This window comes from Anarhichas minor, unplaced genomic scaffold (genome assembly GCF_050575085.1).
Source record: "Anarhichas minor isolate MPS153535 unplaced genomic scaffold, ASM5057508v1 ptg000038l, whole genome shotgun sequence".
NCBI lineage: Eukaryota > Metazoa > Chordata > Actinopteri > Perciformes > Anarhichadidae > Anarhichas > Anarhichas minor.
The window spans coordinates 1076839-1093899 of NW_027466484.1; the positions used below are offsets into that span (position 1 = coordinate 1076839).

Sequence of the window (17061 nt, forward strand, 5' to 3'; positions counted from 1 at the left end):
CTGGAGTTGTTCTGTGTTGAGACTTGTTACACTGGAGTCTCGTGCTGCTGGTTTTAGTGGATACTTACTGGTTCTGTTAATGTTGGGTCTTTCTCTAGGAACTGTACAATGCAATACGCCAACTGCAGGGAGAGGAGAGCACATGTTAGAACACACTTAGCCCCTTTAGCTTAGCTTACAACAGCAACTCAGAGGAACCAAAACCTTATGCATGTGCACGCCCAGTCTACGTGAACGGGTCATGTGACTTCTGAAACGCCGCTAAAATGAATACGTAGTAGTGTGGATGTAACTGTAGACGGAGACTGTGAGCAGCAATAGGAATGAATAACAATACGATATATTTAAACATATTTCTTGAGCCATACCAGAGCCATCAGACAGACAGACAGACCTGCATTAAGAAATGAAAGCAGTAAGTCGTACCTGTGCGTGGAAGAGGGACAGACTCCTGACGGTGTGGAGGGGGATCAACACTTTGACCAGAAACTGTTTATGCTCCGCTTTCAGTGGCAGAGCGAAACCATTGATTATACTGAGGGGGGGGGGGGGGGGGGGGGGAGAAAGGGAGAAAGAAAGAAAGAAAGAAAGAAAGAAAGAAAGAAAGAAAGAAAGAAAGAAAGAAAGAAAGAAAGAAAGAAAGAAAGAAAGAAAGAGAGAGAGAGAGAGAGAGAGCATGTAAAGATAATTTAAACATGAACACATGGAAGAGTTTCATTGTGACGCTCTAAAGAGCAAGTGGAAGATCAATGAGCTGCAGACATAAAGAGGACTGTGTATACGGAGGACAAATACAGAGATGTGACATTCAGGCTCACTGGGAACTTTTAATCTTTACAAACGCCTTCACTGGTGGGTTTTTAAAAAGCTCTTTTAAACTGAGGCACCGACTCATCTGATCTGACATTGAGGGGGAGTCTGAGCTACAACAGCAGAAGTACGATCCTCTTTGGTTTTAAGCCTGAACTGTGAAACTTCTAACAGGATCTGATTTTATAAACGGGTTAAAACTTCAGAAATGTAAAGCGGAGCACGTCGGGCTTTAAAAAGAATCAATAGAATCCTAAATTGAATTCTGTAGCGGACTGCTTATCTTTAATTATATCTATTATCAATATATTCGTTGCTGCTGGAATTAGAAAACTGATTAAAGCTGACATGAACACAAAAAAATATATATTTATATTTATCTGTTAACCAACAGATGATCAGAGACCAATTGTTTCAGCTTCATTCTGAACCTTTATAGGTATTAAAAAACTTGTTTTTTTATGGATTAAAAAGATGTTGAGCTGAGAGGATTAATTCATTTCTTATCTACAAGTCGATCTCTGCTCTCGACTCTTCCCTGAACTTCACATCTCTACTCAGATTTTGGCTCGATAACAACAGGATTTGAACACTCAGCTTCACCATTTCTTATCAATCTTCTGCGTTCTGGGGCGTCTCTTTGAAAAAGATCCGTGTCTCCATTAAGAGTGCGCGACTAAATGAAAAGATAAAAACCTCCCCGTGTGGTCAGGACTAAATAAAAACAGGGCTGAGCTCTTGGCTCTGCATAAAGGCATCAGCTAACAGAGTGTAAATGTGCGTCTGAGGGTCGGAGGCCTCCACATACCTCCCCAGGATCTCCAGCAACTCAGCCACCCCGTTGAAGTGCTCCGTCTCATAAACAAAACTACAGAGGAGACAAAAGAGAGGAGACGAAAGAGAGGAGACAGGAGTTAGACAACTAACACCAAAGAGCAGAGGCGGCAAAACAGAGGATTAGTAAACTAACATAATGAATGAAGAGCAGCATGATATATATAGTTATATAAAGATATATTTATTGCACTTTCACATATAAATAAACAGAGGATTGCTTTCACTTCCATGTTGTGCAACATTTTTGTCCAAATCTTTGCATCAAAATAATACTAATAACCAAAGAAGGTATTATTTTCGACTGAATTTGATGCATTTCTTGTTATTTGCTGTTTTGAAGCCTCGATTTCAGCGTTTCGGTCGTCGCCGTCTTGGCTTTTTTGCAGCCAGTGAACAGGAAGAGACCATATTTGGACTGAGGAGGAGTGACGTAGAGACGCCGTATACGTCTGGTAGACCTGTCAATCAGCGTGTAGCCCCGCCCTAAAGCATCCCCTGCTTTATGGTCTGTTTGACTCTAAAGGGACCATAATGTACTAAATGAACATCATGCTGTATTGAAGAAGAGTTGAGACTAGAGATTGAGACCATAAACTCATGTTTACAATGTTTACTAGATCGATCGAGATAAACAAACTTTTTTTCGTCTACTCACCGTAGAAAAATATTATTGATCTGTTTTCGTATAAAAGCCCTCAGACCCAGGAATTTGCCGTAGATTCTATGCAAGACTGTCTTCAGGTAGTCTCTCTCCCGAGGATCCTCGCTGTCAAACAACTCCAAGAGCTGGAGGAAGAGGAGGAACACGGACGGACGACAGGACAATCAGAACCAGAGAAAGACACGGAGGAACGAAACGGTGAGACAGATATGTAGAAGATACGTGAAGCTTCACCATCAGACGCACTCAGACACTCACCTGTAGGACAAACTTCTGGTCTATGTACTTTTTGGCAATGCTGGGCTGGAATTCCTGACTCTCCAAGAACCGGATGAAGAATTCGTATACCAACTGGAGAGGGAAGAAGAAGAAGAGAAGGATGGAGGAAGGAGGGAGAGAGAGAGAGTTGTTGTTAGAGCAACAAGTGCTAAAATGATCTTTTAATTCACTTGGTGAACCTCTGATTAACTTTGGACACTAACTAGAGTCAAACTTCCTGCTGTACAACAGCAAGCTGATTGAACAATTTGAAAACAAAATACTTAATCTGACATGTTCCTCTTATGAGAGCCCACTAACCAGACTGGACTGGATTAAAGAAAGGTCTAAAGGGAGGGTTTATCGAATGTTTGGATTTGTGAGCATGTGGGTAATTAAAAGGATTTTGATTGGGGAGGAAATATATGTTTATAACTTTGGAGAAATTGTGCAAATGAGACAAAAAAATATTATTAATTAATTAACTTTTTACCAGGAAGCTTCTCCTTGAGATGTACATCTCATCTCTAAAGGAGTCCTGGGCAGCAGGCACACAGAGGAGGAGGAGGGGAGGTGACTGGCTCTAAGACCTGGACCCAAAAACTAGACCCGAAACAAAACCCACCAGACCACCAGGAGCCAAAGAAAACCACCAGGAGGAATTACAGCATTCAACAAATAACAATAAGTTGGAAAACAAATGGAAGAATGCAATATGTAGATATATATTGACACAATTAAGTATAATAATAATTATTATTGTGTGTTGAATACAACCACCTATGAAATAATTCAACATCTTTCTTTCATTCTACAATTTGTGGTTCTAGTGGAAGTCACGTGGTAGAACTATTCATTCACAAACACAGTCAGACGCAGTGACACAGCGTCTCTGTCACACTGAGGTTCAATGAGAGTCCATCAAAATGTAAAACTCGTCACACCACTCGATGTTTTCGGTTGCCAGGTTTGGTACCATCGTGCCCATTCACTGACTAAAAGATGTGCTAACAGAAAGTATCTGGCAACCCGCAATACAGCCAGAAATACAGAGAAATGCTGGGCGGATGGATGATAGAAGTAACGCATAACTTCACCTAAAAGTTGTCTGTTTTGTGTACCAGTTAAACAAAACAAGATGTGTGTTAATTAGGTAACACACACACACACACACCTGTAAGTGTGGCCAGGAGGCCTCGAGCGTGGGCTCGTCTTCCTCGGGGTCAAACTCGTTACTGTCACTGGGCGGAAGGGTCCGGAATATGTTGTGAGACACCTGGAACCAAACACAAGGAGGGAAATGTGAGTCAGCTAGAATCCAACATTCAAATCAACTTTGTCTGTGTGGTCCAGAGGATGGACTATATCGTGTTTTCAGTAGTAATTCACACATTGACCTTTTCACTGCTCCCGAGTTCTCTTAAGTGAAGCAGACATCTTACACAGAGCTGTAAAAACCTACAATACTGCCTCAAGATGAACGTGATGTTGATATATTTACAACAGAACTGAGAAACTGACTAAAAAGCATTACTATGAAGCTGCTGTGTGCAGTTTTTCCTTTTGCGGGAGGTTTCTTCTAGGACACTCTAGTGTGTGTGTGTGTGTGTGTGTGTGTGTGTGTGTGTGTGTGGTTGGAATATGGGTCGAGTACACGTTTGAGTGTGGTGAGTTTAGGGATGTGGAGTAAGTGAGTAAAGGACTTCTATATTCCGTCACTGAGCCGCCACAAATGAGTAAAGAAACAGCTGTTAATGCAATGAAACTCATTTTCTTAATATTTAGACACGTGAGAGCACAAACACAACGAAGATAAACTATTAAGAGTATGTTTCTAATCCGTTTGCTCTGTACTTGGTTATTAATGTCCGTCAGCTTTGGATTCTAAATAGTCGAGTCAATGTCATCGATTTAAAAACAGGAAGCGTTTGGTGTTCGTGTGAAGCTCTTTGTGGGTTCAGAAATGTAAAGATCAAAGAAAGTGGAGCATTGATTCAGCGACTCTTGTCCCCTGACAGGTTGATTAATGGAGTCGGTGAGAAGGAGAGAAAAAGGTTCACTTCCCAGATTTGAAATTCTTGTCTTCAATTTTCTCTTTTGAATTGTGAAAGAAATCGGATCGTTTCACCTCTGAACCCCAAAACTACACCGTTTATCTCAGCCAGATGCTGTAAAAAACAATATTATAGTCAGATTTTCATCTTTCCGACGGTCTTTGAACACATCATGTGAGACGAACGGAAACATCAACCAAAACGAAGCCAAAACTCTCGTCAAAAACATTTTATTCTACATCCCTCATTTAAAATCCTCTCCCAAATAAACCGTTTGAATTAAACATCATTTGAAAAGCTTTGAATTCTGAGCTTCTCTGCACAACTATGAAGTCATGATTGATTCATCTGAGACCAAAAGTCATGTGACACTTGGACTGAACTGCTGCTGAACACAGAGCAGAGAGGAGAGGCTGCACATAGAGGCTGTAAATGTGAATAGCTTAACACATATAAGACGTAGAGCCTCCATTTATTTTCCCAACATTAGTAACACTTACAGATACTTGTTGAAAATGTTCCATATATATATATATATACACATATATATATATATATTCCAGTGTTTTCAAATTTTGTGAAATAAATGATCAAAGAAATTTAAGTTGCATTTTTTCTCTCTATGATTTATGGCATTATAACTGTTATTCTATATAAAGTACATTTGTAAGTTCTCTCCACTTCTAGTCATGATCGTTCTGTTTCCATAGAGGTGAAGGACTTTTAGATATTGCAGTGAAAAACAAGGCCACAGATGTGAGAGAAGTGAAAAAAACAAACACCCCAAAACTGCTTTAGGGTTCAGAGGTTAAGGTGTAAAAATATGTGAGAACTTACACGACATTAGAGGTTCAAACTTTGGGGGTTGCAAATGTGTCTTTTAAGGAGTCACAGTCTAAAAAGTTTGGGAAACACTGGATTCAGGATTCATTTTGGTTTCTGTACAACAACTTGGGTCTTGAGCTCGCATCTGAAACAAAACCTGACCTCATTGAGACATTTCTGGGGTCCCCATCTAAAGATCTGTGTGAGCTGCTTGTGTATGTTGAATGCACGTGTTCTTCCTCCTCCTCCTCACCATTTTGACGACCTCTGGGTAGGCCTGCTCTGTCAGGTAGCCCCGGCTGACAGTCACGTAGTCCACCAGCTCGTTGAGCGTGGAGCGCTTGTACTCCTTCATCTTGAGGTCCGACAGCGTGTCCATGAAGTCAAAGACAGTACAGCACTGCTGCAGCTTCTTCAGGAACAGCTCCGGCTGCTCCGGCGCCGGCACGTCTGGACGCACGAAACAAACGCACCCACAGAGAGAGAGAGAGCGAGCGAGGGAGAGAGAAAGAGAGGGGAAGAGAAAGAGAGCGAGAGAGAGAAAAGTCTGTTAGAGTGGTGCAGAAATAAACGTGAGGTTTCTGACTCTCATAAGTTTGACTAGTATTTATTTATGCTGACATGCATTTGTTTATTGTTCATGTTGTCAGTTTCTTTGTGTTGTTGTCTCATAACTTAAGGTCCACTTACTAACTTTCTGTGGGGCTTTGGACCACATCAGTGAGTAGTTTGTTCAGTTGTCACCTGACCCAAGTATTTCTGTTTATGTTCGTTAAATATTCACATAATATTGTATTTAATTTAACGTCAGACTAACAAAACAAGCTACTTGAAAAGGCAGCGCTGGGCTTTATTTTATAAACTAAAATAAAAATGATATTGATCAATAATAAAAAAATAATCCAGCAACAATAATGTCAATATTTAGGGGAAATTTCCTCCTTGATTATATACATCTAGTCCTTGAAAATAATCGCCATTTTAATAAATTTAGAATAATCATCCATTCATCGCAAGGTATATTATATATGTACAGTAAAATCTCCAGTTAAAGAAACATGTTTGTCTGTCTGGTATCAACAGAAGATGATCTGCGTGGTTAGCATGAGCAGCGATAGAATAATATAAAAATTAATACATTTATAAGAAAGAAAACTTCTTAAAATGTGAGTGAAGCAGAAGTATGTGCATGTGTTTGAACTAAAATGTTTGTCAGAGAAAACAAAGGAGGCTCAAACACGCCTTCAGGCCAACAAGTGAGTTTCCTGCTCAGCCTTTTTACTTATTCATCTTCTCTCTGCGCGGGTAGGACGAGCGCGACAGCCTCATTATGCAGCGCCGAGCGGTTTTTCAGGGGGCTGAGCTGTGACAAACCGTCTGCATATACAGGCGGAACGAGGCAGGTGTCTTCATTCTGATCCCTCAGAGAGGGTCGCACAGAGTTCAGACCTGCAGGGAGACGCTCTTAACTGATCCCAGACCCGATGTTCCCGTCCCAGCAGGACCGGGACGTTATTATGTAAGAGATAAGCTGCTCTGTGTGTGTGTGTGTGTGTGTGTGTGTGTGTGTGTGTGTGTGTGTGTGTGTGTGTGTGTGTGTGTGTGTGCGTGTGTGTGTGTGAAGTGCGTCGCTCCCAAATTACACTTCAAAGTGCTCGTTTGTCATTTTGAATTCCGCTGCACTTCATGTCGAGTCCCCAAACTGCATACAGATGAGTGAGAAACTTTTCAAGTAACAATGAAATGACTTTTTAACCTCTTCACGATTAGCTCATTCAATCGTTTATAGACGTTACCTCGAGCGCTAGGAAACCATTTTATAACTACAGATCAAATGATGAATTCATCAATGAAGATAGTTGGTAGATCAACGGATGAATAGTAATAAACAGCTGTTTATCACTACTTTGGTTTGGTGCTTTAGATCCATTAACCCTCTGAACCCCGAAGACATGCGAGATGTAAAAAGCACATTTTCTTTAAACGAGAGCCAAAACTACATCGTTCATCACAGCCAGAAGCAGTAAATAAATCCTCAGATTTCATATATCCGATCGTCCTTGAACACGCAAGCAACCCAATTATGATATTTCATCAAAAATACTTTATATTACATGTCTCTTTTAAAATGTTTGTTTACTCCAACTACATACTGTAAAAAACATTAAATTCTGAGCTCGTCAGCGCAACTAGGAAGCCATGATTGATTCTCCTGAGACCAACAGTCATCTGACAACAAATCTGTGAAACCTGGACTGAACTGAAGCTGCTTAACACAGAGGAGAGGAGAGGCTGAAGTAGAGGTTGTAAAAATGTAAATAGTTCATTACATAAAGTAAGTGGAGCCTCAGAGAGTTAATGCATCAACTTACAAAGATTGTCCCAGCCAGAGGGGAAATGAATCAGCCTTTTTTGTTCGAGATCAAATTAAATTCAGTGGGTCAGAAGGAATGAATGGTTAAACCCTTGAAACCCTCCTGAAGCTCTGACCATTCAAACACAACGTGCAGTTTCCTGTTCATGGTGAAACAACCCTCATCAGATCTCATCCAGCGCATTTAAAGTGATTATTGTGAACATCTTCTTGGTCCAAATGCCACCAGTTACTCACGACCTGCTGCCTTCAGCCTTCAGCCTCCAGCTCGGCCACAAACAAACCCAGACCCGCGATAGACTGGCAGGGGTCCTGAGCTCTGCAGGGTTTAATCCTCACTGCACTAACTTAGTTGGGCGGAAAACAACCAAGCACATGCTCGCTCCCACAATACCTCGTCATGTATCAGAGCAAAAGCATCGACTTTGAGCAACATTTTTCATTTCCAACTGAGATATTAAATCATAAAGCAACCAGGATGGAACATAATCTTCAATCTGTGGTGGATAGCACCTCACGGTTAACCTGCCAACAACATCAAAGAAGCTCCTCTCTGCCCTGCATGTGATCACTCAGTGCCCCAAATACCTAAAAGAGGAGCGCGGACCAGAATATTAAGGTGGCTGCAAAGTCTACACGTCCTGGAGGAAGATATTCAGTCGTTTTTAGGCTGCCCTGGTTTGTCAGAAAGTCTGTGAATTACCAGAAACCAAAAGTGTTCAAGCTGCTGTAATCCACACAGACCCAATGAGTGCATGTGAGATAAAGTGACACATCTAGCAGGTGAAAACCCACTGTGAGCCAGTGGTGACCCTGCATCAGTCGGGCTCTTTCTGTAGCTCTCAAACACACCTAAGACCAGCAATACTTCACCCTCAAAATGACTGTTTGTACATCAATACTGAGAGAAGTCTTGATGAAATAAAGTAAATGAAGGCTGCGTTTAACGACCACAGAACTATATCAAAACATCCGTTTACAAACTCTCACACAACTCGTGCAGTAAAGTCCAAGTCTCATTTATCCAGACATATGCTTATTGCTTCCCAAACACATCCATTTCTGCCAAAATCTTAATATTTATACAAACTTCTGCCACTACAGTCTCATGCATCAGACGGTAGTGTCCAAAGTGTTTGAAATACGCGTGTACAATGTAAAACACACACGGCAGAGCTGTAAAGCAAACCATTCTGCACACACTCCAGTGCAAGTATCTGCAGGACTAAACCAGGCTGAGGATGACCAGAGGTCAGTGGACGCTGGAATAGTATCTGAATTATCATAATCCATATGGTGTTTTCTTTGCAGTGCATTGAATATGTGCATGCTACTTCAGTGTGTGTGAATGAGTAGAGTAGTGAACAGTCACGCTGTGGTTCATCACAGTAATCACTCTGCTGCTATAGGAGCATGTGAACAGGCCTTAAAGGAAGCTATTAATAGACAGATAATCACACAGGACACAGTAATCCCTCTGCAGAGACACTGACACAGCACAGCCAACGGGCTCCGAGCGGGGCGAGAGAGTACCGGTGTGAATGTGGGAGAGAGAGAGAGAGAGAGAAAAGAGTGTGTGTAGACTAGAATAACCCAGAAACTACCCTTCACACTCAGCAAGGAAGAACCCTGGAGTGGAAGTGCTACCACACACCCACACACCCACACAGTCAGCCAAAACTCTGCACAGGATCCTGCAGAAGATCATGTCCTTTACTTGTACACAATAAATACTTAGGTATTAGTACTACTCATGAGTTAGTCCCACTGTTCCATGAACACAGGATCATCTATTTCAATCTCAATCAAAGTTTGTAACCAACAATGAATTTCTTTACTTTTTTACTGTATTTATTATTATTTATTATTTTTCTGTAACACAGGTGCCCGTCCGGGAATCGAACCCTGGCCTGTGCAGTATGTGTTATGTGCCCTAACAATTAAGCTGCCGCGTTGCCTATTTTCATATCTTTTCAATCTATGTTTTAACTATAAAATGTCAGGAAAAAAAGAACCAGAAGTGACAACTACACATTTCTTGTTCTGTCTGACCAACTGTTTAAAATCCAAACATGACAAATCCAGAGATGATAAGTGAAAATGAGAGGATCCTCGAAATCTCAAACCTATTTGGTTTGTACTCAATAGTGGTTATTAACTAAATAAGACAGACTTGACTGATCTGCTACAGGTTGAAGGTGTGTATGACAAAGTGGGATAAACACAAAAAGCAGCTCGTGTTTCCGCCTCAGAAGAGATTCAAAATCACACCGAGGATAACGGGACACATCAAGAAGTTAAACATTCAAAGAAAGGAAACATTTGAATGTTTAGCCGACGGGGTTTTGGAACGTGGCCTCAGTGTCAGCTCTGCAGCTCAAATGTCAAACCACAAAACAGCCATAAATCACCTGAGCTGCTGTCACTGCTGGCTGTTCATGCTTATACACATATATACACACACACACATATATATATATGCTTATGAACCAAGCAGAATGGGATACAAACACATACCAGCTGCAAGCAAAGCGCTGACAGTTGTCAAGTTAAACCGGCTTCTTCCAAATCATTAAAAACTCTGTATGTCACAGCAAAGGACGGAAAAGTGAATCCAATAACCACAGGGGAGAAAACCAATTAGTGAATCAAAGCTTCAACATCTGAACATGCTTGATCAACTACAATAACCCCATTAAACGGTCCCAAGCTAAAGAAACCTGTAGATGTTTGCATGTTGACAATAATCTCCTTTTTTAAAGACACTCCAAAGATCACAATGACCAGAGTGATTTGTCAGCTAAACTGAAGCTCTTTCCTGTTTCAAAGTACCCATATCACTGAGGGCATTTACTTTCACCAGCCATCTTTATCCACAAATCCATTTAGCTGCTACAAATGTGATCCTTTTTAATCCGGCTGCCACCAGCGGGCAGCGGATGGAATGGAGGTTGAAAGTGTTTGTCGGTCGCTGATCTACTTCGTCAGCCTCTCTCTGCACGAGCCAGCCGTCATATTCAGGATTATTTATTCATGGCTTCATACTTCACAGCAAGCAACAGCTAGCGGACGTCAGCGTGGAACGTAAAGGCCACCAGAAACCGTGTCAGATGGACAAGAGAAGAGATGTAAAGGTAAATGTTTAAATTAATGTTAATGAGTGTTTGGTGGCAGGAGGATGGTTAAGATTAGTTTTAGGATCTTGGAGAGATGTCTCTCTCTCTCTGCCTCCAGTCGGACACGCCAAAGGACTTCATTATTCAGACTGAATTATGAAAATGACACAAAGCATTGCCCCAAAGTACTTTGTGCTGCTCGTTTCAAGATTACTCCAACGAGTCACACAAACGACATGATTTATAGCTGAATTAATATATTAGCAATGTTCTCTTCTCTTCTCCATCTGCTGTACACAATCGAGTCATCAAACCACAGCGACTATCGATAAGAGGATTTGCAGGCTTCATTAAAACATTAAATTAGATTCAGATATGAGAAGGGACCTTGAAATTACTCAATATTGCCGCGTCCTGGTGTTTCAGTGGTCTATTGGGGAAATATTATTATACTCTGGAGAATGATTTCAAGTCAGTTTTAATTAAAAACTAAATGAGCCGCTTAACTTTTCTCTGTCACACACGTAGAGTTTTGTCTTCTGCAATTTATAACGACGTTACATAATTTGATTATGTCACATCAACTGCTGTGTCGTGGTACATTAAAGTACTGAAAGAATATTGTATTTATACATTAAAAAAACATTTATGAATACTGTGATGCAGATTTTTTCATCATAATCAGCCAGTCACAGTTAGTATTTTACTAGACTTAACTTTTCATTTGTTCCTTCATGGGGTTGACAAGCTCCATGTATATTTATCACTGCATTTGGTAAAACAATAGACCGTATTTAAGAAGTGCACGTGGATTGTGACGTCTCTCTGGTTTGTGGACTGATGTTTGAAGCCTCGAATTCGGCGATTTGGCCGTCGCCATCTTTGCTTTTTGCAGCCAGTGAACAGGAAGTGACCATATCTGGACTGAGGAGGAGTGACGTAGAGACGCCGTATACGTCTCTGGTAGAGACCTGTCAATCACTGTGTAGCCCCGCCCTAAATCATCCCCTGCTTCATGGTCTGTTTGACTCTAAATGGACCATAATGTACTAAATGAACATCATGCTGTATTGAAGAAGACTTGAAACTAGAGATTGAGACCATAAACTCATGTTTACAATGTTTACTGAGGTAATAAATCAAGAGAGAAGTAGAGTCATTTTCTCATAGACTTCTATACAACCAGAGGAGTCGCCCCCTGAATCGTCAGAACCGGAGGTTGCTGCCTGCGTAAAAAAGGCTAAATCTTAAATCACTTAAGTGAGCATGAGACACAACATGTCCATTTCTATAGAAGAACTTGTGGTGGTGCCTTGTGTTGTGTGAAAATGTGGCACTGTTGACACCTGGTCAGAGAGCTATAAAAGCATCCTATTTCTTACGAAGCTATCTGGTCTCATATCAACAGGACTATTCTGAGACGCTGTTTGAGTGCAGCGTGGAAACACTGAAGCCTCACCCGGCTTCTCTCCTTCCTTCCTGCCTGTTCTGTGTCTCAGCTTTTGAAGACACTCTCATTTTGACTCCCTTGGCAGAGGAAGAGAGAAGTCGCTGCTGCTTAATTAATGGTGGAAAAAAAAAGCTTAACAACTCACAGAGCGAGAGAGACAGAGACACATGTCTGATGGCTCACCACAGGAACTCCTTTAAGTTAATTACATAACAGCATTTAATTTTAGTGGCCAAACATGATTTGGCTAAGTTTATAGACTATAAGGAGCTCACATGGTCGGTCATTAAAAGTGACTTCAGACCTGCTTCAAAACAACAACACTGAAAATAAACAAAATAATTTTCTGTACGGATTATAAAGTAATTATACGGATGAAAAGAAGAGTAAAGTGTCTGTGGATGTGCTCATGTTGATGCTTTAAAATTGTATACTAGGGCATCGCTTCTTAAAAGGTAAATAAAAGGTAAAGAAAATGCATCTGGAAGAAGTTACAGTAGAAATGTTAAGATCTGATCATTTTACAGTGGTGATGCATTCATTTGGCTTTCGTCCAAAGTAACCTACAGTAAGTGCATTTAAACCACGCGGGAGAAAGAGCTCGATAACATCCGACAGTGGGAGTGGGAGTCCCTTTTAAACAAATAAAGCACTTTCAGTTCGAGTGTTTTTCCTTTGTGCTGATTTGGCCTTTTAGACGTTTATCAGAAACATCTTAGAAGAATCTACAAACATACACAAACTTTTCAGATTTTTCACAAAAGCTTTCACAAGCAGACACATTTAGAGTACATTTAGTTTCCACGTGATAACATTATCAATGTCTATTTTACAAACATCATCAGTGTCAAATAATCGGGGGTTAGTGATAAAACTTCCCCCCAAATTCAAGGTATTTGCTCCACAATCAAGCGGGGCAAAAAAAAATAGTTTTGTTTTGTATGTAAATGGTAAAATATATTTAAATAGTTTTTTTAGGTTCCCCCCCCCCGACATTTATCTACTTTTGGCTGAATCACAGCTACAATGACAGAAGTTACTTTGGTATTTATCAAGAGGAAAATACTTCACTGCCGTGCGTCACTATTCTTAGGTTCTACTGCTCCACACACACACACACACTCTAGTCGAGGAAGGTGTAAGATGACCAGGAACACACTCTTTAAGAACAGTCCACACACACTCAGTGTAAAGGGGAAAACCCCTCGTCTATAAAAGCAGTGAGCGGGCGAGCAAGCTTGAGTTACAGCAGAGAGAGAGAGACAGAGCGAGAGAGGGAGAGAGGGAGAGAGAGAGAAAGAGAGACAGACATTACGGTGTAATGTATGTACACACACAGACACACACCATAGAGAGGTATAAACAGTGGAGGTGGAGATTAGTGAAACAGGAAGACGTGTTATTGAGGAATGTCAAGGCTCTGTGGGTGAGACCTTTGCTCTCATATCTCCTGCTGGTGGCTTCTAATTAACCTTATTTACCCGGAAACAACCGAGCAGTCTTTATATTGCTGGTCACTGGAGTTGTCGGGGATTAAAAGCTCTGAGTCAATAGTTGTGTCTCTTAAAGTTTTGCCACTTTAACTTTAGATATAATTTGTCTGAGTCCCTCTAAACAGGACCAGCTGCTAAAGATATAAAGGTAAAGCCTAGATTAAAACATAAGATATTCTTTCTTGGATACTCCCAACATATGTATGGATATACATGTATATATATATATATATATATATATATATACATACATACATACATACATACATATGTATATTGATTACATGTTGGTGTCTCAGCCAACATCAATAAGTGATAACAGATCTCAGGTGAACACATGATATGTATTGATATAAATATATATACACATATATAAAGCATCTCCATCCAAACAGAAACTGTGTGTCATGTTTTCCCAGCAGCCCCTGCTGTCGCTACTGGGGCCCCATAAGCCACTGGGGTTAAACATTACATAAAGGATTACAGAGAGGAGAGATGATAAACGCTGACTGTCATAACATCTGTTCTGTTGAGTCTTCAAAAAACAACAACAACAGGGAGACAGACGTTGACCCGGCAACATGGCCGCCATCAGCTGTCGATAAAGATCGCTGTGTTAACATTCACACGCACGTACACATGCACACTCGCACGTACACAAAATATGGATTGAAGCAGACTATGATCTTCCTCACTAAAAACATGCTGTGAATTTTGGAATTGAATACATTCATCTTTCTTGAATAAAATTTCTGTAAAAAGCTCCGGAGTTATTGGAAACAATCCTACGCAGAACCTAATTATACAAATAGTATAACACTAATAACGTTAGCGTGGCCTGATCTTTATCTGCAACTGTGCAGCATTCAAATGTTGATTTAGAGAATTCTAAAGTCAATATTATGAATGAAGCCCTATAAGAAAATAGTACAGAAGAGTCGCAAAGTCAGCAAACTGACTCAGTAAAGGCAGTTTCACACAAAAATCAAGCTAATATTATTCACCATGAGCTAAAGGTCAGAGCTGCAACATCCCACCGTGTATGATGCTGTTTATTGCTTTAAACTTTTCATAAAAGAACGAGTCCCAGCCTCCAATAAAATCCCTGACATCACATCCAGGTATGTTTCCCAACACATCGGTGATATTTCCTTGTTAGAAACTGTACTGCGGTCGACTTCAGACACCAGACTTGTTATTGAATTAAAGTGAGATTCTGATATTGTGAAAACACTGAAGGGAACGTTCTTACAACTCAGCTCTGACAGCTGCACACTCAGCCAAGAACGGCTGCGGCACAAACAGTACTACGCATAAAAGTACTGTACACACGTGTGCAGGATTTGTGTAACAGAAGGCCTGCAACATATAAATATATGTTGATGACCGAGATACCATCTACCCGTGTTCTCAGGTCTCATATAAGCGGCCCTGCGAGGCGCCAGGCTGCTGTCAATCATTAACACATGCAGGCATTCTGGGTAAACTTTGCTCCCGGAGACTGCAGCCAACAACGCGGCAGATGGCGGAGCTACGGAGCTCCAGAGTCATTTTCACTCCCGTGTTCAGGTAACAAGGTGTCGCAGGTACTAAATGTCTGAATATGTGTCTCACTGAGACTCCTGCAAGCTCCCAATGAGAGCAAACAGCAGAAAGCTCCATCAGAGATCAACCTTGGTCTTTAAACTTTTTCATTTCTGCCTTAAAAGGGTACATTTCACAATTTTTAAACCGGCCTGGAAACAATAGCTAAGCGCACATAAGAACATTGCAAGTGTGTTTTCTTTCTGTAGTTGTTCCTTATGTTCACACTGGCCCTTCCTACAATCCACAGCTCTTGTTCTGTGCAAAAAAAAGGTATTCAAAAGTTTATCTGAAGTTAATTAAATGAATTAGGAAGGGGTCTCTTCATGGAAATATAAACAGCATAACTGTGACGCTATCCTTTAAGTGTGCCCTGGAGCACATTTAACACCAGTAACCCTAAAGAACACCTGCAAAGAAATGTCCTCCAGCACTTAAACCCAACCCCTTCCTCTTCATCTAAATTTGCCCTTTTTGTTGCTGGAGTCTGGTGTTAACACTCAGCGGGGTCAGAGGTCACGTTCCCTGAACCGTTCCAGAGTGAAGGTTTCTACTCAGACTTCAGCTGTAAATGCTAGTGATGCTTGTTGTGTTGGTGGATAGACGCCTCCATGACAAGACACATCATTTAAAATAGTTAATAATTATGCATGTGTCTGATTCAAAACAATGTATATTTACAGGATCTTTATTTATTTTACACTACCTCTGCCCAAAGCAGAGAACAGAGGCTAACGTGCTACTTTAAATGCTATTTGATAATAAAAACTATATTTATAGTAGAGTTTACAAAGTGCTTTGACAGACAAAGCAGCAAAAACAAGGCAATAAAACAACAGAAAACTAAGTTAAAACCTGATAAAACAGTACGATGAAGAATAAAACCAATCGATACAATCACAACAAACTAATAAATTAAATAAATTATAAATAATATATTATAAATAAATAAAAATTTTGTAAAATAAAACATAAATAAAATAAAGCACTAAAGCGACGGCATCATATAAAAGCCAGCCTGTAAAAAAGGGTTTTATAAAGTGATTTAAAAGAGATTCTCCTCAGGCAGGTTGTACCAAAACCACCTGAGGTATCTTTTCTGAGCTTGATGACAATCACCTGAGCCGAGGTTATTCTATGGAAAAAGACCAGCGCGCCCTCGGCCTGAGACTCAAGTCTGAAACCCAAAAGCTGCAGCAGCAGCAGGACCGATCACCTGGGACGGTTTCACACAAAGACCGCGTTCACGAGTCGAGGTGAGGGAGGAACCGGGTCGCTCTCAAGGACTCGCATAGCAGGAAGTCCACCAGACAAACTCAACAAGAACAACACAGGAGGTACCCGTCCTTCACCTGGGCTCAAACACTGCATGTCTTAACACAAAGAAGACATGTGGACACGTTAGTGTCTCCATCGGTACACGATGATCCACAACGCTGGGTTGGATTCGAGCTGGTTGTTTGGATTTTATCGATTATGGCATTTCTAGGAAAGATTTGTTCTCTCGTTACTTATTCTAGGATTCGTTCCTAAGTAGTTACTCATTTAAAACCAGAATTTTGCCAATTTCAGATTGTTCATAACAAAGTTTCTTTTGTT

General features: G+C 40.7%; 1 protein-coding gene across 7 annotated transcripts in view; it reads right to left on the bottom strand.

Annotated features, from left to right (window-relative positions):
• Nucleotides 1–17061, bottom strand: part of LOC142967829 (serine/threonine-protein phosphatase 2A 56 kDa regulatory subunit epsilon isoform) — a 37060-nt gene that overhangs the window by 5028 nt on the left and 14971 nt on the right. For all 7 annotated transcript variants that reach the window (XR_012958977.1, XM_076107436.1, XM_076107435.1 and 4 more), the window contains exons 3-9: nucleotides 5699–5895; nucleotides 3741–3842; nucleotides 2567–2659; nucleotides 2303–2433; nucleotides 1619–1678; nucleotides 427–535; nucleotides 69–122 (exon numbers count right to left, since the gene is read on the bottom strand). Coding sequence is in view for 6 of the 7 variants with exons in the window: in XM_076107436.1 (XP_075963551.1) it covers nucleotides 69–122; nucleotides 427–535; nucleotides 1619–1678; nucleotides 2303–2433; nucleotides 2567–2659; nucleotides 3741–3842; nucleotides 5699–5895 (746 nt within the window). In the remaining variant the exon portion in view is untranslated. The remainder of the gene's footprint in view (nucleotides 1–68; nucleotides 123–426; nucleotides 536–1618; nucleotides 1679–2302; nucleotides 2434–2566; nucleotides 2660–3740; nucleotides 3843–5698; nucleotides 5896–17061) is intronic.